The sequence below is a fragment of the Micromesistius poutassou genome (genome assembly GCF_964030765.1).
Source record: "Micromesistius poutassou genome assembly, chromosome: 19".
NCBI classification, from domain to species: Eukaryota; Metazoa; Chordata; class Actinopteri; order Gadiformes; family Gadidae; genus Micromesistius; species Micromesistius poutassou.
In genome coordinates this window covers 1,231,580-1,253,886 of record NC_140289.1, presented here as the reverse complement: position 1 = coordinate 1,253,886, position 22,307 = coordinate 1,231,580, and the positions used below count along the sequence as shown (strand labels likewise).

General features: G+C 55.1%; 2 protein-coding genes across 4 annotated transcripts in view; one reads left to right on the top strand and one right to left on the bottom strand.

The window, feature by feature from the left end:
* Nucleotides 1-10,551, top strand: part of LOC311364222 (uncharacterized protein) — a 25,250-nt gene extending 14,699 nt beyond the window's left edge. Inside the window, exons 19-30 of the mRNA XM_084484229.1 lie at nt 588-714; nt 1,268-1,323; nt 1,651-1,769; nt 2,597-2,773; nt 3,848-3,940; nt 4,201-4,353; nt 4,537-4,611; nt 5,156-5,270; nt 5,739-5,809; nt 6,149-6,211; nt 6,743-8,942; nt 9,394-10,551. Coding sequence (XP_084340355.1) covers nt 588-714; nt 1,268-1,323; nt 1,651-1,769; nt 2,597-2,773; nt 3,848-3,940; nt 4,201-4,353; nt 4,537-4,611; nt 5,156-5,270; nt 5,739-5,809; nt 6,149-6,211; nt 6,743-8,942; nt 9,394-9,626 — 3,482 coding nt within the window. The 3' untranslated portion in view covers nt 9,627-10,551. The remainder of the gene's footprint in view (nt 1-587; nt 715-1,267; nt 1,324-1,650; nt 1,770-2,596; nt 2,774-3,847; nt 3,941-4,200; nt 4,354-4,536; nt 4,612-5,155; nt 5,271-5,738; nt 5,810-6,148; nt 6,212-6,742; nt 8,943-9,393) is intronic.
* A 2,060-nt stretch (nt 10,552-12,611) lies between these two features.
* On the bottom strand, nt 12,612-22,091 carry hmbox1b (homeobox containing 1 b). Of its 3 annotated transcripts, none has more exons than XM_084483462.1 (10): nt 21,978-22,084; nt 18,563-19,171; nt 15,814-15,899; nt 15,529-15,639; nt 15,273-15,426; nt 14,993-15,075; nt 14,487-14,582; nt 14,039-14,130; nt 13,364-13,447; nt 12,612-13,227 (listed from the first exon to the last, which is right to left on the bottom strand). In XM_084483462.1, the coding sequence occupies exons 2-10, from the start codon at nt 19,165-19,167 to the stop codon at nt 13,069-13,071; spliced, it is 1,470 nt and encodes a 489-aa protein (XP_084339588.1). In that variant the 5' UTR covers nt 19,168-19,171; nt 21,978-22,084; the 3' UTR covers nt 12,612-13,068. The 3 variants fall into 3 exon arrangements, with proteins under 3 accessions (XP_084339588.1, XP_084339587.1, XP_084339586.1); XM_084483461.1 differs by having other exon boundaries at nt 12,614-13,227; nt 14,039-14,133; nt 18,563-19,168; nt 21,978-22,091; XM_084483460.1 differs by having other exon boundaries at nt 12,614-13,227; nt 14,039-14,133.
* Between the last annotated feature and the right edge of the window lie 216 nt (nt 22,092-22,307).

Below are 22,307 nucleotides of genomic sequence, written 5' to 3'. Positions count from 1 at the left end.
ATGCACGCAACACTTCCGCATCGGTCTCAGAATGCTTCTACAAATCCGGTTCTGGTGTTACACCGAATTCTGCGACCCACCGCAAAGTGTGACCCAAAGCGCAGGGGGCGCAGGCATGAAGTCGTTCACGTGCGGAAACGTGCACAAGCTTAAAACGTAACATTTGTATCGTCATCGACACCCTGATTCGCATTTGATTAGCATTTTACAGACCCGTACTACGGATCAACCTGCTTCTGCTTTTGGTTTCACAAAACCGGGCAAAAAACGGGGGTTACAAATGCTAGGTTTTAACAATACAAATGTTAGGTTTTAAGCTCGTGCACGTTTCCGCACGTGTACGACTGCAGCGCTGCCTTGGGTCACACTTTGCGGTGGGTCGCAGAATTCGGTGAAACACCGGAACCGGATTTGTAGAAGCATTCTGAGACTGATGCGGACGTGTTGCGTGCATAGAGCCCATTGAGGACGTATGATGGGAAGTTCTTCATTTTTGTTCATGTTGCAAAGATATTTTTGTCTGAGGCAGAACTTGTGTGTTCTGTGTGTGTGTGTGTGTGTGTGTGTGTGTGTGTGTGTGTGTGTAGATAAGTGTGAGGAGGACGTGGAGCGTGAGGCCCAGCTGCTGGAGGGCCGGCTGACGCTGACGGAGGAGAGGAACGCCGTGCTGGTCCCCGCCGAGGGCAGCGGCATCCCGGGGGCGCCCGCCCAGAGGTGGGCTGACCCCTGACCTCTAACAGTCACCCTGACCTCTAACCCCTGACCTCTAACAGTCACCCTGACCTCTAACAGAGTCACCCTGACCCCTGACCTCTAACAGAGTCACCCTGACCTCTAACCCCTGACCTCTAACAGAGTCACCCTGATCTCTAACCCCTGACCTCTAAACCCTGACCTCTAACAGAGTCACCCTGACCTCTAACCCCTGACCTCTAACAGAGTCACCCTGATCTCTAACCCCTGACCTCTAACCCCTGACCTCTAACAGAGTCACCCTGACCTCTAACCCCTGACCTCTAACAGAGTCACCCTGATCTCTAACCCCTGACCTCTAACCCCTGACCTCTAACAGAGTCACCCTGACCTCTAACAGAGTCACCCTGATCTCTAACCCCTGACCTCTAACAGTCACCCTGACCTCTAACCCCTGACCTCTAACAGAGTCACCCTGATCTCTAACCCCTGACCTCTTAACAGTCACCCTGACCCCTGACCTCTAACGGTTCCTCTAAGCCCCGCCCCTGACCCCTGACCCTCTTGTGTTCAGGGTTCCGGTCCCGGGGATGGAGACCCACGTCCCGGTCCTCTTCCTGGACCTCAGTGGTACGCCCCCCCCACCCCCCCCCCCCCCCCACCGTCCCTCTGCCTGTCTGTCTGTCTGTCTGTCTGTCTCTATAGCTGTCTGTCTGTCTGTCTGTCTCTATAGCCGTCTGTCTGTCTCTATAGCTGTCTGTCCCTCTGTCTGTCTCTATAGCTGCCTGTCTGTCTGTCCGTCTGTCTGTCTCTCTAGCTGTCTGTCTGTCTGTCTGTCTGTCTGTCTGTCTCTCTAGCTGTCTGTCTGTCTGTCTCTCTAGCTGTCTGTCTGTCTCTATAGCCGTCTGTCTGTCTGTGTGTCTGTGTGTCTGTCCTAACGTCCCGTCTCCCCCCCAGCGGATGACTTCCAGGACAGCCTGTCCCCCAGCCTGGCGGGGGGGCAGGACGCCCTCCTCCCCGGGGAGGACGAAGACGCCTTCTTCGACCTCCACATCGTCAGGCACCATGACGACCAGGTCAGCTGGCCCCGCCCACCTGGGGAGGGGGCGGGGTCAGCTGGTCCCGCCCACCTGGGGAGGGGGCGGGGTCAGCTGGTCCCGCCCACCTGGGGAGGGGGCGGGGTCAGCTGGTCCCACCCACCTGGGGAGGGGGCGGGGTCAGCTGGTCCCGCCCACCTGGGGAGGGAGGGTTAGCTGAGGGTTAGGTTGGTTAGCTGGTTAAATAGTGGATTGGTTAGATAGTGGGTTGGTTAGATAATGGATTAGTTAGATAGTGGGTTGGTTAGATGGTTAGATAGTGGGTTGGTTAGCTGGTTAGATAGTGGGATGGTTAGCTGGTTAAATAGTGGGTTGGTTAGATAATGGATTAGTTAGATAGCGGGTTGGTTAGCTGGTTAGATAGTGGGTTGGTTAGCTGGTTAGATAGTGGATTGGTTAGATAGTGGGTTGGTTAGCTGGTTAAATAGTGGATTGGTTAGATAGTGGGTTGGTTAGATAATGGATTAGTTAGATAGCGGGTTGGTTAGCTGGTTAGATAGTGGGTTGGTTAGCTGGTTAGATAGTGGGTTGGTTAGCTGGGTAGATAGTGGGTTGGTTAGCTGGGTAGATAGTGGGTTGGTTAGCTGGTTAGATAGTGGGTTGGTTAGCTGGGTAGATAGTGGGTTGGTTAGCTGGGTAGATAGTGGGTTGGTTAGCTGGGTAGATAGTGGGTTGGTTAGTCGTGGGTCAGTGTCTGATGAGTTAGTTCGCTAACAGAGTGACTAATAGGGTTAGTAATAAAGTGCGTCTCTATCCGAGGACATCCCATAATGCTCCACTCACAGTAACGGTGGCCGGTCTCCTAGGCGACGGCGGAGGCGTCCTGGGACTCGACGGTCCACGGCTGCGCGGCCCTGAGCCGGGCGGGGCCGGCGGACCAGAGGGTGTTCCTGACCCTCAGGGCCGTGGTGCAGCTCAGCCACCCCGCACGCATGCAGCTGCTGCTCCGCAAACGGCTGTGTGTGGCCGTCAACGGGAGACAGGTAGGAGAGACAGACGGGTACGCAGAGAGACAGACGGGTAGACAGAGAGACAGACGGGTACACAGAGAGACAGACGGGTACACAGAGAGACAGACGGGTACACAGAGAGACAGACGGGTACACAGAGAGACAGACGGGTACACAGAGAGACAGACGGGTAGGAGACGCCTTGTGTGGCTGTCAAAGGGCGACAGGTAGGGGGACAAAGAGACAGACAGGTAGGGGACAGACGGGTACACAGAGAGACAGACAGGTAGGGGACGGCTGTGTGTGGCCGTCAAAGGGCGACAGGTAGGGGGACAGAGAGACAGACAGATAGGGGACAGACAGAGAGACAGACAGGTAGACAAAGAGACAGACAGGTCGACAAAGAGACAGACAGGTACACAGAGAGACAGACGGGTACTCAGAGAGACAGACAGGTACTCAGAGAGACAGACGGGTACTCAGAGAGACAGACGGGTACTCAGAGAGACAGACGGGTGCGTTGTGTCCTCCAGGGCTTCAGACAGAGAGACAGACGGGTACTCAGAGAGACAGACGGGTACTCAGAGAGACAGACAGGTAGGGGACAGACAGAGACAGACGGGTACTCAGAGAGACAGACGGGTAGACAGAGAGACAGACAGGTACACAGAGAGACAGACGGGTAGGAGACGCCTTGTGTGGCCGTCAAAGGGCGACAGGTAGGGGGACAAAGAGACAGACAGGTAGGGGACAGACGGGTACACAGAGAGACAGACAGGTACACAGAGAGACAGACAGGTACTCAGAGAGACAGACAGGTAGGGGACAGACAGAGAGACAGACAGGTACTCAGAGAGACAGACGGGTACTCAGAGAGATAGACAGGTACTCAGAGAGACAGACGGGTACTCAGAGAGACAGACGGGTGCGCTGTGTCCTCCAGGGCTTCAGACAGAGAGACAGACGGGTGCTCAGAGAGACAGACGGGTGCTCAGAGAGACAGACGGGTACTCAGAGAGACAGACGGGTACTCAGAGAGACAGACGGGTGCTCAGAGAGAGACAGACGGGTGCTCAGAGAGACAGACGGGTGCGCTGTGTCCTCCAGGGCTTCGCCAGGAGCCTGCTGCGGAGGGTGTCCCAGCGCAGCTCCATCCCCGGCTGCGGCGTGACCTTTGAGGTCGTGTCCAACATCCCTGGGGTCAGTCCGCCGTTACCGTGGTTACCGCCGACCTCCTCCGACCTCTCTCTCTCTCTCTCCGTCTCGACACACACACACACACACACACACACACACACACACACACACACACACACACACACACACACACACACACACACACACACACACACACACACACACACACACACACACACACACACACACACACACACACACACACGGTTTGGTTTGGGGTCTCATCACGAGTGAGGCCGTGTGTCGTGCCTCCCGCTGCGCAGGAGATCCAGGGGCCGGAGGACCGGGAGATGCTGGCCCGGCTCGCTGCTAGCATGGACGACAGCCAATCGGAGGCCAGCGAGGCGGCCATCGAGAAATACCTGCGCAGCGTCCTGGCGGTCGAGAACATCCTCGCCCTGGACCGCCTCCGACAGGTACACACACACACACACCTGTACACATACCTGTACACACACACACACACACACACACACACACACACACACACACACACACACACCTGTACACACACCTGTACACACCTGTTCACACAGTCAGACTACTCTTTCTACAAGTGTGTGTGTGTGTGTGTGTGTGTGTGTGTGTGTTGTGTGTAGGAGGTAGCAGTAAAGGAACAGTTAGCTGTTAAAGGGTCTCCCAGACGGTATCTCAGCTCCCCCATCGTCAACCAGGTGAGTTGATTACACTACACCGCCTCCGTACCATTAACCAACTAACTCAGCAAAATGCTAACTAATGTCTAGCTTATGTAATATCTACTAATGCTAACTAATGCTAACTAACTCCTGGCCAGCTGTCTGCTAGCTGTCTGGATCTCTACGGCTCCACTAACCGCCTCAACAACGTCAAGGTGAGCTCACCTCCACCTGCAGCCGGGTTCTGTCCCGGGCTCCCACCCTAGTTAACCTCTAAAGGTCGATCCATACAGTCTGTTAGAGTAGCTCTGTAGCTCCAGCTGTAGCGTAGCTCCAGCTGTAGCATAGCTCCAGGTGTAGCTCCAGGTGTAGCGTAGCTCCAGCTGTAGCTCCAGGTGTAGCGTAGCTCCAGCTGTAGCATAGCTCCAGGTGTAGCTCCAGCTGTAGCTCCAGCTCCAGCTGTAGCTCCAGGTGTAGCGTAGCTCCAGCTTTATCTCCAGGTGTAGCTCCAGGTGTAGCTCCAGGTGTAGCGTAGCTCCAGCTGTAGCTCCAGAGTGTTCTAACGGCTGGTGTTCCTCAGGGTTGGGAGAGCCACCAGGACCTCTTTTCTGCATCTCCAACCTCACGACGGACTCTACCGAGCTCCGCCTCCCAGACCCTGCACCCAAATCCCCCCCTCCTCCACCCAAATACAGGTCAGTACCCCCAAACCCCCCCCTCCTCCACCCAAATACAGGTCAGTACCCCCAAACCCCACCCTCCTCCACCCAAATACAGGTCAGTACCCCCAAACCCCACCCTCCTCCACCCAAATACAGGTCAGTACCCCCCAAACCTCTTGCTCCGTTTCCTCCTCCTCTCTCCTCTCTAACTCCTCCTCTCTGCTCCTCCTCTCTGCGCCTCCTCTCTGCGCCTCCTCTCTGCTCCTCCTCTCTGACTCCTCCTCTCTGCTCCTCCTCTCTAACTCCTCTTCTCTGCTCCTCTCTAACTCCTCCTCTCTGCTCCTCCTCTCTGCTCTCTGATCCTCCTCTCTAACTCCTCCTCTCTGCTCCTCCTCTCTAACTCCTCTTCTCTGCTCCTCTCTAACTCCTCCTCTCTGCTCCTCCTCTCTGCTCTCTGATCCTCCTCTCTAACTCCTCCTCTCTGCTCCTCCTCTGCTCCAGGCAAGGCGGTTCCCAAGCTGCTCAACTTCCTGGTACCTGATGATAGAGAGGAGATGCCAGCCAATCAGCAGGTAGTAAACCTTTCAAACCCCGCCCACCAGAGTCATATCCTGCTTTGGGTTTTAGGAACGCGGTTTTAATCCTCAAGATAATGGTAACAATGATGGATAATATCAATAGTCGTTCATAATGATCAATAGATTCAGTGCTTTGGAAGAGAAATGAAGAGTAGAATAATCAACATGAGATGCCTTGTATCAAGTGACGATGGGACATTCCAGCCTTTAGAAAGATAATACTATAAATACTATGATCATGTATCAACTGACCCACCCAGCAGCCTCAGCCGTCCCGACGGTCTCTCTGTGAGGTGGCAGACGATAGCCTGATGCTGTGTGATGTTCCCCCAGGCGGTTCCCACCATCATGGTCCAGTCGGCCAGCGTGGACGAGGCCCTCAGCCGGACGCCTGCGGTAAGTGTCCCCCACGGCCAGCTAGCAGCTAGCAGCTAGCAGCTAGAAGCTAGCGCCATGCTACGACCGCAGGGACCGCGGAGGTGCTCACCAGCCCCCCCCCCCCCCCCCCCTAAAAGACTCAAGACTCGTTCAGAGTTCACCTGGACTCTGCGTAGCCTCCCTCCTTACACACACCCCTCCTACACACTTATTGTATGTTGTACGTCCTGGCACTTAAAAACAGTACTTTAGCATTGTGTAGCGTCCTCGCCTAGATATCTCTGTTGTGTACGGGGGATGGGTTACCCTAGTGATGGTTAGTGCCTTAACCAGTGGTGATCACCGATCACCAGTGACCCTTTGACCCGGTCCAGAGGGTCTCTCTCCTGTGTGTGGGAGGAGGCTGTGATTCCTGAGCTAACATAAATAAGCGTGTGGGGCCGTGTTTGTGGGGCCGTGTCCCTCCGCTGAGCGGAGTTTGTTTTCCGTACGTCTGTTGTCTGTGGATCCTCCAAGTCGACCCTAACGCTGGTGTTGTCATGGAAACAGGTTCCCGTCCCGTACACCCTCCCACCGGAGGACCAATCGGAGGCTCCCTCCGTACCCAGGCCCCTCCCGCCACCCGTCGTCCCGGAGACCGAGGAATCCGCCCACAGCCCCCTCAGCCAATCCTCCAGCGGCTACATGTCCACCAGCGTCTCCACGGCAACGCTGGCGGACGTCTACACGCTGAGCTGGGACCTCCCCCCGTTGCTAGACAACGAGGCCGAGGACTCGGAGGCCCCGCCCACCTCCGCCTCCTCCAATGCCTTTGCTCAGTCCGTCCGACCGTCCGACCAATCGGAGCCCGGCTCAGACAAACAGGAAGTGAGTGAGGCGACGGAGCCAGCTGATGGAGATCAGGTGACACCATCAGGTCTCCTGGAACCGCAGGTTCCTACAGAACCACCAGAGCAGGAGGACAACCAATCAGAACCACCAGAGCAGGAGGACAACCAATCAGAACCACCAGAGCAGGAGGACAACCAATCAGAACCACCAGAGCAGGAGGACAACCAATCAGAACCACCAGAGCAGGAGGACAACCAAATAAAAAACCCTGAGCAGGGAGATGACCAATCAGAAGCCCCGGTCCTGGAGAACAACCAATCGGAAGCTCCGGTCCTGGAGAACAACCAATCGGAAGCTCCGGTCCTGGAGAACAACCAATCGGAAGCCCCGGTCCTGGAGAACAACCAATCGGAAGCCCAGGTCCTGGAGAACAACCAATCGGAAGCCGCGGTCCTGGAGAACAACCAATCAGAAGCCCCGGTCCTGGAGAACAACCAATCAGAAGCCCCGGTCCTGGAGATCAACCAATCAGAAGCCCCGGTCCTGGAGAACAACCAATCAGAAGCCCCGGTCCTGGAGAACAACCAATCAGAAGCCGCGGTCCTGGAGAACAACCAATCAGAAGCCGCGGTCCTGGAGAACAACCAATCAGAAGCCCCGGTCCTGGAGAACAACCAATCAGAAGCCCCGGTCCTGGAGAACATCCAATCAGAAGCCCCGGTCCTGGAGAACAACCAATCAGAAGCCCCGGTCCTGGAGAACATCCAATCAGAAGCCCCGGTCCTGGAGAACAACCAATCAGAAGCCCCGGTCCTGGAGAACATCCAATCAGAAGCCCCGGTCCTGGAGAACATCCAATCAGAAGCCCCGGTCCTGGAGAACATCCAATCAGAAGCGTCCTCAGCAGAACGATTGATGCAGGCAGAATCTGCCTCCTCCTCTTCACCTCCTCCTGTAGACCTGGACCCAGAGCCAGCTCCGCCCCCGGTGGACCTGGGGGAGGGGCTTCAGGGACCACGGGACCCAGCTCTGACCCGGACCCCAACGGAACCAGACCAGCAGGAACCAGTAGGACCAGTAGAGAGTTACTCTGGTCCCATCCCCGTCCTGACCTTCACCCCGGCGCTGGACCAGGACCCCGTAGACCCTAAGGAACCAGCCCCACCCTCCCAGACCCGGGACCCCTCCCCCCCAGACCCGTCCTGCTCCCCGGCTCCAGCCCAGACCCCTGCTCCTGGTCCCCCCCAGACCCCTGCCCCTGGTCCCCAGACCCCTGCTCCTGGTCCCCCCCAGACCCCTGCTCCTGGTCCCCCCCAGACCCCTGCTCCTGGTCCCCAGACCCCTGCTCCTGGTCCCCCCCAGACCCCTGCTCCTGGTCCCCTCGTGACCCAGACCCAGACCCCTGCTCCTGGTCCCCCCCAGACCCCTGCTCCTGGTCCCTCCCAGACCCCTGCTCCTGGTCCCCCCCAGACCCCTGCTCCTGGTCCTGCTCCCCCCCAGACCCCTGCCCCTGGTCCCCTCGTGACCCAGACCCAGACCCCTGCTCCTGGTCCTGGTCTCCTCGGGGCCCAGACGGGGGCCCCTGTCCCGGGGGCCGTTGGCGCCACCAGCCCCTTTAAGATCCAGAAGATCCAGAAGCTGAAGTCCGCCGACCTCAAGTCCTTCCAGCCGGTCCTCAAGGAGGAGGGGGTCAGCCCGGGGGCGGGGCTTACCCTCCCCGAGCCAATGGAGAGGCTGGAAATAATCTCTGACTCTGAGGACGGAGGCGGGACCAGAAGCGCCACGCCGGTTCCTGATTGGCTGAAGGAAGGGGAGTATGTGGCGGTGGGGACCAATAAGACGGGGACGGTCCGCTACGTGGGCCCGACGGACTTCGCCGAGGGGGTCTGGATCGGGGTGGAGCTGGAGGTCCCTGCAGGTACCTCCCCGTTCTACTGCTCCACACGGCCTACAACATCTACTGTAGAACACCTCTACTGTAGAACAGCTCTACTGTAAAACAGCTCTACTGTAGAACCACTCTACTGTAGAACCACTCTACTGTAGAGCCATTCTACTGTAGAACCACTCTACTGTAGAACCACTCTACTGTAGAGCCATTCTACTGTAGAACAACTCTACTGTAGAACCACTCTACTGTAGAACCACTCTACTGTAGAGTGTCTACTGTAGAACAGCTCTACTGTAGAACCACTCTAATGTAGAACCACTCTACTGTAGAACCACTCTACTGTAGAGTGTCTACTGTAGAACAGCTCTACTGTAGAACATCTCTACCTTTCCGATAAATCCTACTGTATAAGAACTACAGTATACATTATAAATACTACAGTATACATTATAAATACTGTATTTTACGTTCTCTGCAGGGAAGAACGATGGCTCCGTTGCTGGGCGTCGCTACTTCGTCTGTAACCACGGTTACGGCGTGCTGGTGCGGCCCGACCGGGTCACAAGGGTCAAACGGCGCCGCCCACAGCGCCGTGGCGCCAACCTATCAGGATCCAGCCCCAACCTGGCTGCACTCACCGCATTGGCTAAAGGAGAAGGGGGCGGGGCCAGCCGCAGCAAAGGAGAAAACCGCAAGTCGTGGAACAATTGATCTTGTGATCTCCTCCTCCTCCTGCTGGGGAGGAGGAGCAGTGGACCTCCTGCTGAGCACCAAGGGCCAGGTTCTCCTCTGCGCCTCCTCTTCTGTGCTCCTCATCTCTCTGCTCTGCTATATCTGTATATCTATATCTCTCCTCCTCTCTCTCTCTGACTCCTCCTCTCTCTCTGACGCCTCCTCTCTCTCTGACTCCTCCTCTCTCCTCATCTCTCCTCCTCTCTCTCTCTCTCTGACGCCTCCTCTTTCCGTGACTCCTCCTCTCTCCTCCTCTCTCCTCCTCTCTCCCTGCCCCTCCTCCTCTGATGGACGCTCTCTTTTAACCTGAGGATGAGAGACTCTGGTGAATTAAAAACTACAAACTGGGTCCCCCTACGAGGAGGAGTAGGAGGAGGAGGTAGGAGGAGGTGTGGGACGTCCTTCTGAGGAGACCAGCACATGATGTCACTCGCTGGTGGAACCAGGACTCAGGGCTCGTCACCTGGTCCAGACCATGTCCCTGTCCAGACCAGTCTAGACCAGACCGGGTCTGCACCGTTTTAATGGTTTCAAACTCTGTAAGTATTTTCGCGGACCCTAAATGTATTGAGGTGTTTTAAGCTGTACCAAGGTGAGGCGTTCTCTGAAATGTGCCTTCTAGACCTTCAGACCTTCTAGAACCTTCTCGTGTTCTGAACCAGTCGACGGCTCCACCTTCAGACTTCCATTTTGAACCGTCTCTGTGTGATTCGGTCACTTTTTACCGATGTGGTGAGGTGAATGTTTTAGTGCTTTCTACTGCTGTGTTTGAGCTGGATTTGAATGTAATTAATGAATGAGATCAAGAACTTGGGTTAATGAACACAACAGGGCGATGTTCTGTGTTCAAGAGTTCAGTCTTATTTATTTTACTGTGGATTGTGAAGGAAATCAAAAGATTTTATAACAAATGTGTTAAATAAACTTTATTCTACTCCTAAACAGAAATTATTCTTATGCAAGAATTTAAATTAATCGTATTAAAACTCTGTCATTTCTATACATTTTAAAGTCATTAGAGGATCTTAGGCATTGCCTTAAAAAATACCCACACAATCATTTATATAGCTTTAATCTCTTTTACATTTTATATATTCATATATATATATATATATATACTAAAATAAACACAAGTAAAAAAAACAACAAAGAAACTGTACAAAAAAATGTAAATCTCCTACATTTTAATTACAGAACAGTCTACTGTCCAAAAAAGGCACTAAATTCTGAAATGGGCAACACAGTAATTTAGACAAACCGATATTAAAACAGCAGCTCAGCGCTAAAGGGATGAGTGGAGGTGCTGTTCGCCCCACCGCCACTAGGGGGCTCCAGAACAACAGGGGGCGCCCTCGACCTTTTTCGCGTTACCAAGGTGGGGGGCGGGGCCTATCCCGGCTGACGTGGGCTGCAAGGCAGTGGGAGGGGTTTCATAGGGGGCGTCAAACAGCATCAGCCCAACGGACCTCCAGAAGATTAACCTCCATGACTCCCCTCCCCTTCCCACCAAGAACTCCAACCCCGGATCCCCCACCCGGGTTCTGAACCCACGTCCATCTGAACCAGCAGGCGTTACCCTGGGTCTCCTGTTGGCTGCCTAGCAACACTGGATTCCTTGAAATGCTTAAATGCTACGTGGGCCAATCAACACGCTCCACTCTCATCCAAACATCTGACTGGAGCTCCAGCAGGACTTCCTGTCTGGAGGGGGAGGGGCCAGAGGCTACTTCCTGGTTCAAGGGGGAGGGGCCAGAGACTACTTCCTGGTTTGAGGGGGAGGGGCCAGAGGCTACTTCCTGGTTTGAGGGGGAGGGGCCAGAGGCTACTTCCGGGTTCGAGGGGGAGGGGCCAGAGGCTACTTCCTGGTTTGAGGGGGAGGGGCCAGAGGCTACTTCCTGGTTTGAGGGGGAGGGGCCAGAGGCTACTTCCTGGCAGGCGTTTTGTTGAGGCGTAAGCAGTGACCCTCTAAGCTGCCGCGCCGCCTCACAGCCAACAGAACCAGCACCACCAGTACCACCAGCACCACCAGTACCACCACCAGTAGCACCACAGGGGGCGAAATTAACAAGATGGACGCCACAGATCATCAGGCCGTCTGCTAACACCAGCAAAAATAAAAAAGTATAAATACACATTTCATCATCTAGATTTTAAAACTACCCCCCCCCCCCCCCCCCCCGGACCGTCATGTGACCGACGGGGCAGGGGGGGTCCGCCACATCGTCACCGGGGGGGGGGGGGGGGGTCTGACCCTCCGATCCGCTCCGAGTGGTTCTGGACGCTCCGGGCAGGAGGAGCTTATCTCTGCTGGACGGCGGTCTCCAGAACCTTCCAACGAACCACACCACTACTGATTATTGATTATTGATCCATCATCGATAAAAGCGCTTATTATTCCTGCTCTCCTGTGATGTGAAGCACCTGAAGAACCTCCAGAGCCTCCAGGACCTCGGCGTTCAGTCAGCTGAGAGACTCCTGGAGACAGACCAGCTGTAGGGCCTCAGGGGCCAGAGTCTGGACCCCCACCAGGTCCTGGGTCAGACCTCTCCTCCTGGTCTGCCTTTGAATGCCAGGAGGTTGTCTGATCCAGACCCTCACGTTCTCTCCTTCAGCAGCAGGAGGAGGAGGAGCAGGAGTATGAGGCATGAAGAGTCTGTTTCTGCAGGAGAAACCACTTAATACGTCTGCTGCAGGAGGCGTCAAACCTCCCTCCATCACTAACCCCTCCATCTCTAACCTCTAACCCCTCCATCACTAACCCCTCCATCTCTCACCCCTCCATCTCCATCACTCACCCCTCCATCTCCATAACTAACCCCTCCATCTCCATCACTAACCCCTCCATCTCCATCACTAACCCCTCCATCACCATCACTAACCCCTCAATCACTAACCCTTCCATCACTAACCCCTCCATCTCCATCACTAACCCCTCCATCACTAACCCTTCCATCACTAACCCCTCCATCTCCATCACTAACCCCTCCATCACTAACCCCTCCATCACTAACCCACTCAGGGTTGTCAGTTGAGTTCCTAGCAGCGGTGATGATGATGATGATGATGAGGAGGATGATGAGGATGAGGATGCCTTGCTGAGGAACGGTAGGATCCGTTTATATATATTTGTATATATATCTAGATATATGTATATACAGTAGAGTCATATTGAGGTTGAGGTTGACTGAGGATTGTTTCAGGTGGAGGAGGGGGCGAGGGAGGGGGGCGAGGGAGGGGGGGAGTGGGGGGTGAGGAGGTTGACTGAGGATTGTTTCAGGTGGAGGAGGGGGCGAGGGAGGGGGGGAGTGGGGGGTGGAGGGCTTTGATTGTCCCGTGGGAGGAGGAAGAGGAGGGTGATTGTTTTAGTCTCTGTTCACCCTGCTCTCTCTCCATGTGTGATGTCACTTCCTGTGCGGCAGCGTCACTCTTCCTCCAGCGTCTCCGTCTTTATCTCTCCTACTCCTCCTCCTGCTCCTCCTCCTCCTCCTCGGGACAGCGCCAGGATGGTGTGATTGACAGCTGCCATCTCCACGGCGAGAGAGATTGGGTCCTGGGGCTCGCTCGGCCCCGTGCCGTCGTCCTGGCAACCAGAGGAGGAGAGAAAACAGTGTTTACCTGTGTGTGTGTGTGTGTGTGTGTGTATGTGTATGTGTATGTGTATGTGTATGTGTGTGTGTATGTGTATGTGTATGTGTGTGTGTGTGTGTGTGTGGTACCTGGGTGGGGGAGGTGGGCTCCAGGCGGTAGTATCCAAACTGTCGACTCAGGGGCCGCTTGTCGAAGTAGGGCAGGTCACACGCCTGGGGGTCGGGGGTCAGGGGTCAGGGGTCACAGGAAGAAGCGGCAGGTTGAACAGTTAGGAGGAGGAGCCGTCCAGTCAGAGCGCTCTGGCCGCTCAACAGGCAGCCAATCATCAGCCAGTACAGCCTGGTTAACCGTTAAGGTCAAAGGTTAACCGGGGCGGACTAGGAGACCTCCAGAGAGAGTTCCCTGGTGGTCCAGCTCCGGGGTTCAGAGCCGCTCCCTGAAGCACTGAGAGCGGATCACCAAGGAGCAGGACGGGGCTAGGAACCCACAACCTGCTGGTTAACCCCTAGACGGCCCTAACCCCTTCCCTATACCGGCCTGCAACCAGTCAGATCAGCAGTCTGTAGACCCGTCTGTAAACCAGTCAGATCACCAGTAAACCAATCAGATCAGCAGTCTGTAGACCCGTCTGTAAACCAGTCAGATCACCAGTAAACCAGTCAGATCAGCAGTCTGTAAACCAGTCAGATCAGCAGTCAGATCATCAGTCTGTAGACCAGTCTGTAAACCAGTCAGATCATCAGTCTGTAAACCAGTCAGATCACCAGTCAGATCAGCAGTCTGTAGACCAGTCTGTGGTGTACCTGCTCTGAGAAGTCGTTGGCGTCCACGTCGTCGCTGTTGGAGTGGCCCCCGGGGGACTGCACCTCGATGCCGTGGCTCTCCAGGATTGTGGCTTCTTAGAGAGAGACACACAGTCAGACACTCTGCGTCACTCCTCAGCTGGAGTCACTCCTCTCCTGGCGACCACTCCTCACCTATAGATTATCACTCTTTATGTGGATGATCAGTCTGGATCAGTCTAATCTGGATTATCACTGAGAGAACATAATCTGCATTATTAGTACATTTCTAGTTTCTGATTCTACATACGTGTAATAAAACAGCCCGTCCTGTGCTGGTGAATCTAATGTACACTTCATTAACAGGCCTGAACACAGAGTGATAGCAGAGGTTCACCCCCTTCCACTAGGAGTGATAGTCTAGGGTAGGAGTGATACTCTAGATTAGTGATATCAGAGGTTTGTTTACCTATGTTGGCGCGGCGTTTGATCTCCTTGCGGCGGTTAGCAAACCAGTTGTACACCTTGAGAGACGTGACGCGCTCCAGGTCAGACAGCTTCTTACCTGGGGAGGGAGGGGAGAAGGAGAGGAGGAGGATGGAGGGAGGAGGGAGGGGGAGAGGAGGAGGAGGAGGAGGATGGAGGGGGAGAGGAGGATGGAGGGGGAGAGGAGGATGGAGGGGGGGGAAAGGGAGAGGAGGGCGAGAAGGAGAGGAGGAGGGAGGGAGGGGGAGAGGAGGGAGGGAGGGGGAGAGGAGGAGGAGGAGGATGGACGGGGAGAGGAGGGGGAGGGAGGAGGGAGGGGGAGAGGAGGGGGAGGGGTTAAAACACACTTTAGGTTTCATCTGAGCGTCCTGCTGTCCCACTGATCCTCTCCACGGTAACACCATCAGGACCATCTGAAGACGCGGTGTGTTACCATAGTGACCGGGGGAGGACGGAAACGGTGCGGTGTCAAGTGGTCGCCATGGTTACCTGGTTTCTGGATGACTGCGTTGCAGGCGTTGGCGATCTCCTCCCGCTTGGCCTCGTCGGGGTACTGGTTGTCGTTGAAGTAACTTTATCGACACAACACGACACGACACGCATTCATTATATCACCATGGGAAATGTAGTTCTCTATTTCATTCCAATAATTATTTTAAATCTCTCTCTCTCTCTCTCTCTCTCTCTCTCTCTCTCTCTCTCTCTCTCTCTCTCTCTCTCTCTCTCTCTCTCTCTCTCTCTCTCTCTCTCTCTCTCTCCCCCTCCTCACCTCTCCATCACCGCTAGACACTCCTTCCTCCAGGTGAAGCGACTTCCCCTGCGCAGCCGGAAGGCTCCGGGGGCGGAGCTAATGGGGGGCGGGGTCTGGCGCCATTCCATCTCCTCCAGGGCCAATGGGGCGGGCCGCATGTTGAGAGTGGCACCTGGAACCAGGAAGTAAGCAAGCATCAGCAGTGCTGGTTAAAGCACGCACACACACACACACACACACGCACGCACGCACGCGCACACGCACACACACCTACCTGGGCTGGTCTTCTCCAGGGTGTACCAGCGGTAGAACGCTCTCTTCTTCTGCTCGCTCAGGTCCGAGCCGTGCTGCAGCAGCCAATGGGAGATTCTGCTCTGACTGATACCTGCAGCGACAGCCAATCACAGGAGGACAGCTCAGTCATCTACCGCTCAACGTGGGACGTCATCGTTTACCTAGCCGGTTAACATAACATTAACATTTTTTTTTTTGTACACATCAGACGGGAAATTGCCAGGGTGTAACGGGGGTTGCTATGGTAACGAGGAGGCAGACTGACCGGTAACCTGGGCGACCACGGCCTGCGAGATCCGCCTGTTCCCCAGGAACGCCTTGATCTCCTCCTTCACCAGACTGCTGTCCCTCCTACACGGACGGACGGACGGACACACACACACACACACACACACACACACACACACACACACACACACACACACACACACACACACACACACACACACACACGGACGGGGACACACACACACACAGTCAAGAGGATAAAATCTGTTACTTCCATGCTCCGTCTCCCCCTGCTTTATTAAACCCCGCCCCTGTGTCATTAAGCCCCGCCTCTATGCCATCAAGCCCCGCCCCTATGACATTAAGCCCCGCCCCTATGACATTCATCTCTGATCTCTAGTGTCAGCTGAACAATATGTAGATAGGACTGCCTCTCTCTCTCTCTCTCTCTCTCTCCTCGCTGCTAAGATTAGCCGCAGCCTCGCTCCAATAACATCCAATCAGGAGCCAGAGGTCTGCTGCTGGGAATGTGGTTCTTCATGCCAATTAAAGATTTTCAAATTGAATTGAAATTGAATCTAGATGAAGAGAGAGAGAGAGAGAGAGAGAGAGATATCCAGGTCGACAGAGGAGAGAGAGAGAGAGAGTGAGAGTTTTGGTGAGTTGGGCGGTACAGTGCCACCCCTGGTGGAACAGGTCTCTGCTCTAATTAGCGCCACTTAACGAGGTATCAGCTGGCACTGATTACAGCCAATCAGGAGCCAGGGCCCGTGTGGGCTCTGGTTGGTTTGGGGAGTGTTATTAGAGGGCAGTCTGCTGTAGGGTTAACTACAGGGCGGTTATAGCGGTGTGGGTGTGTCTCTCTGCCCCCGGGCCCCCAGGATAAGTCTGGGATTCTCGCCTCTGATTGGTTAGAAGGCTCTCCTTTAGATCGTGTTTCGATTAGTCCTAGCTGTTTGCTGGGGACTTTATGGTTAGGGTTAGGGTTAGGGTTAACCCAGGGTCCTGGACGCAATATTTTTTTTCGTAGGATAAGTCTGGGATTGTCGCCTCTGATTGATGAGAATGGCTCTCCTCTGATTGGTTAGGGTTAGGGTTAGGGTTAACCCTAACATATGTTAATGTCCGGACCAGCGGCTCATTGTTGTGATTTAGCTTAGCAGAGCAAGAGAGTGAGAGAGTAGAAATGTGTGATTGGTCTCGGACGCGCCACCAGGGGGGGGGGGGGGGGGGCGTGTCCCACCTCAGCTCTGACTCCTCCCAGGAGCAGCGGTTCATGAGCCATGAGCTCGTGGAGACGTCCGCTGGAACCTTCTCCACCAGCTGTGATGTACAACACACAAACCCTTTACTGGACTCAAGGTGAGTGGGCCTTCTCAAGTGGTTTCTATAGTGACGCCTGGCCCTTTTAGACCACTCCCCCCCCGTTAGCAGCTCGCAGCATCCATTATAAATCCATAATAATAATCCATAATCCACAGAGCTGCTGCAGCCGGAGCAGCATGACTCCACAACATCACCTGGTTACGCACTTAATGTAGGTTGTACGTCCTGGCACTTAATGTACGCACTTATTATATGTTTGTACGTCCTGGCACTTAATGTACGCACTTATTATATGTTTGTACGTCCTGGCACTTAATGTACGCACTTATTATATGTTTGTACGTCCTGGCACTTAATGTACGCACTTATTATATGTTTGTACGTCCTGGCACTTAATGTATGCACTTATTATATGTTTGTACGTCCTTGCACTTCAAAACAGTTCCAAGCATGGTTTAGAATCTTAGCCTAGCTATCTCTGTTGTATACGGGGAATGGGATAACCTAGCGATTGGTAGTGCTTTGCTCTTGGTTCTATGAACATCCTCACGTACCGACAGAGATATATTGTTGTTTCTCTTTCTTCTGACAAATGGACTTGTTGTAAGTCGCTTTGGATAAAAGACTTCATCCATCATAATAACTACTAACTACCTGAGGCCGTCCAATGACCCTTGACCTTTCTACTTTTTGTAGAACAATAAATAGAAAGGGGAGTAGAAAGGTTCGCCCCTCTGAATGCCCCCTGGTGGTAAAATAAGCGCACCTCTCCAAAGGACGGAGAGATACGATACCACAGCCTCAGTCCGAAGCGTACTCTGTTTAACACAAGACCTCTTATCACCACATTACTGACCTCTAATCACCACATTACTGACCTCTAATCACAACATTACTGACCTCTAATCACCACATTACTGACCTCTAATCACATTACTGACCTCTAATCAATTACTGACCTCTAATCACAACATTACTGACCTCTGATCACATTACTGACCTCTAATCACAACATTACTGACCTCTAATCACAACATTACTGACCTCTAATCACAACATTACTGACCTCTGATCACATTACTGACCTCTAATCACAACATTACTGACCTCTGATCACATTACTGACCTCTAAACACAACATTACTGACCTCTAAACACAACATTACTGACCTAATCACAACATTACTGACCTCTGATCACATTACTGACCTCTAATCACAACATTACTGACCTCTGATCACAACATTACTGACCTCTAAACACAACATTACTGACCTCTGATCACATTACTGACCTCTAAACACAACATTACTGACCTCTAAACACAACATTACTGACCTCTGATCACAACATTAGAGCACAAACACACCAGCTCAACATTGTCCCAGCTACCCAGAGAGTCGTCGGCCAATCAGCAGGCTCCGCTCCCGGCTGACGGAGCTCTCCGATTGGCGCCTCACCTCATCAGCTCCTCCACCTTGTCGTCCACCTCCAGGTCGTCCTCGGCGATGTCGAACCCGTAGCCCCGCCCCCCCAGGGCGCTGTGCAGCGAGTAGCGCGGCGGCGACAGCTTCCCATTGGCCACGTCCCGCCCGTTGTTCACCAGCGTCGCCATGGAGACCGGGGGGGGAGGGGAGGAGACCAGGGCGGAGGCCGGCGGTGGCGGCGGGGGGCCCGGGGGCGGCGAGGGGTCGAAGCTGTTGCTAGGCGACGGCGAGAGTGCGGCGAGGGGGGCGGGGCCGGGGCGGAACAGCAGCGTCTGCGTGGAGGCGGAGACCCGGGCCGAGGCCCCGCCCCCCTCGCCGCCCTCCGCCCCGTTGAGGCCGGCGTCGGCGCCGTTGCACGAGGAGGAGGAGGCGGCGGTGGCGTGGGGCAGGCCCGAGGAGGAGGAGGAGGAGGAGGCGGCGCGGCGGCGGCCGAACTTGTCGCCGTGCTCGCGGTCCAGGCGCTCCAGCGTGTCCACGGCGTGGAGGATGTGGCGCCGGGCCATCCCCGACCGCCGCAGCCGCTGCAGCAGGTCCACCTGCTCGATGGTGAAGCGCGGCTCCTCCACAAACTCTGACATCCTGCTGGGGTCACCGAGGGTCAGCCACGGGGTCAGGGGTCAGCCGCGGGGGTCAGGGGTCAGCCGGGGGTCAGCCAGGAGGAGGCCAGGAGGATGGAGGGAGAAAAAAACACAACGCAGTTGAGAACCAGACGGAGAGAAAGAAAGGCCTCTGGAGCAGAAGAGAGAGAATAACATTCAAGAGGAGAGGAGAGGTAGAGTGAGAGAGAAGAGATGGAGGGAGGAGAGAGAGAGAGAGAGAGAGAGAGAGATAGAGGAGAGGTAGAGTGAGAGAGAAGAGATGGAGGGAGGAGAGTGAGAGAGAGAGAGAGGAGAGGTAGAGTGAGAGAGAAGAGATGGAGGGAGGAGAGAGTGAGAGAGAGAGAGAGGAGAGGTAGAGTGAGAGAGAAGAGATGGAGGGAGGAGAGAGAGAGGAGAGGAGAGGTAGAGTGAGAGAGAAGAGATGGAGGGAGGAGAGAGAGAGAGTGAGAGAGAGAGAGGAGAGGAGAGGTAGAGTGAGAGAGAAGAGATGGAGGGAGGAGAGAGAGAGTGAGAGAGAGAGAGAGGAGAGGTAGAGTGAGAGAGAAGAGATGGAGGGAGGAGAGAGAGAGAGAGGAGAGGTAGAGTGAGAGAGAAGAGATGGAGGGAGGAGAGAGAGAGCGAGAGAGAGAGGAGAGGTAGAGTGAGAGAGAAGAGATGGAGGGAGGAGAGAGAGAGAGAGAGAGGAGAGGTAGAGTGAGAGAGAAGAGATGGAGGGAGGAGAGAGAGAGTGAGAGAGACATGAAAATATAGATTACTGCTGAGGAAGGAGGGGAGTGAAAGAGAAGGAGCGATGGAGAGGAGGAGGGTGAGAGGAGGAGGAGGGTGAGAGGAGTGAGGAGTGAGGGGGGGGGGTTATAAGGAGCAGTTATTTCGGGCCGGGCGGTGCAGAGTCACCTTGGCGGCTGAGGATAGAGAGACCGACTGCTGTGGGCTCAGACACGCCCTCACACCACCAGGCAGAGAGTGAGACAGCAGAGAGTGAGACAGCAGAGAGACAGACTGCAGAGTCAGAGAGTGAGACAGCAGAGAGACAGACAGCAGAGAGACAGACAGCAGAGAGTGAGACAGCAGAGAGACAGACAGCAGAGTCAGAGAGTGAGACAGCAGAGAGACAGACAGCAGAGAGTGAGACTGCAGAGAGACAGACAGCAGAGAGTGAGACAGCAGAGAGACAGACAGCAGAGTCAGAGAGTAAGACAGCAGAGAGACAGACAGCAGAGAGTGAGACAGCAGATAGTGAGACAGAAGAGGGTGAGACAGCAGAGAGTCAGATAGTGAGACAGCATACAGTCAGACAGCAGATAGTGAGACAGCAGAGTCAGAGAGTGAGACCGCAGAGAGTCTTTGGTCTGACCCAGGAGTAGACCGGTCCAGGACCCCGTCCAGGACCCCCGCTGGCGTGTCAGTTCAACAGTAGTAACACACAGGTTCAGATCTGGGGGGTTCTGGACCAGACCCTGACCGGTCCTCCTCTCCTCCATGTCCACCACCAACCCGGACCCCAAACCCAGTACACCAGCCCCCCCCCCCCAGACCCCAGCCCCCCTGGCTGCGTACTGAACCAGTACGACCAGTACGACCAGTACGTACGGTGACCTGTGAGACCACACTCCTCCAGTCCGACACGCGGATCATTGCTTAACCAGTCAATCATTCACCGACCCGCTCAACCAGCTCATCCCCATCAGGACAGTTAGCTATTGTCCAGAGTGGATTCCACTGGTTTAACTGGTTACCAGGAGATAAGACAGACACCAGCACCCCCAACATTGTCCCTATCACTATTAAATAACCACTGCACGGTCCTCCGCTACTGTGAACAAAGACAGGCTGCTACAGAGAAGTCCCTCTCCCTGGCCGGAGGCCTTCTGACGCCCGGTCCCTCACTGCTGTCCACCCCGTCCTCTGGAAGGTCTCCCGCCAGGTCTCATTATGGTCTCGGTCTCGTGGTGACCACAGCGGCCATCCTTACCGAGTGTATTGATGTTATAGCGGCAAGTCAGACCTCTAGCATGACTCAGGCGTCAGGCCGGGGGGCCGCTGGGTCGATTCCCTTCAGGCCGAGCCCGCCTGCAGACATGTTGTGCGCGGTTCCCAGCACGAGCCTGCAGCAGCAGCAGCGCTGCACACGCACAGCTGCAGGCATGCATGGCACATCTGGAGCGTGGAGTCGGGCCCCTGGAACCAGGTCGGGCCCCTGGCACCACGGGAAAGGTCTGACGCCCTCGGCCCACCAGCTTACCACGTCGCTCTGCCCTCCTGCAGCAGGACGCTACAGACCCCACAGACCCACCAGACCCTAGAGGACCTTTACAGACCCACCAGACCCTAGAGGACCTTTACAGACCCACCAGACCCTCAGGACCCTCCAGACCCACCAGACCCACCAGACCCCACAGACCCTAGAGGACCCTACAGACCCTCAGGACCCACCAGACCCCACAGACACTAGAGGACCCTACAGACCCTCAGGACCCACCACCCTACGGACCCTACCGGCCCTACAGACACTCAGGACCGACCAGCCCTACAGACCCACGACCCTCCAGACCCTACAGACCCCGGCTGGACCAGCGGCTCGTTTAAGGGGTTAAGGGGTTCCGTGTGGTGGTCCTCGCCAGACCCCCCGGGGGTCCTCGCCAGACCCCCCGGGGGTCCAGGACGTCGTTCCGCGGCATCAGCCCGGCTGATTGGCTGTCTGACGGTTAGCCTAGCAGGCTAGCTGCAGCACCGGGCGCACAGAGAGGTGGTAATAACATGACAATAACATCACAACAGCGCCCGCCTACCTTCAGACCGGGACCATCCAACTACACCTCACCGATCAACCTCCGGGCTGAAGGACTCAGGGTCGGAGGGCTTCAGTCAGAGGTGCACGGTTAGCATCGCTGCTTTGTCTGACTGACAACAGACAGACCGCTGAACCCAGATCATGGGGTCCGTCCCCGGGTCCTGGGAGTTGTAGTTCTGTTCTCCCGCGTCCTGATGCTAAGCCATTGATTATCTTGCGCAAAGAACTACAAGTTCCCACAACGTGAAAAAAAAACATTGAGATCAAGTGATCTACAGTGAATACGTCTGTAATGATGATCATACAATATTCATCATACGATATTGAT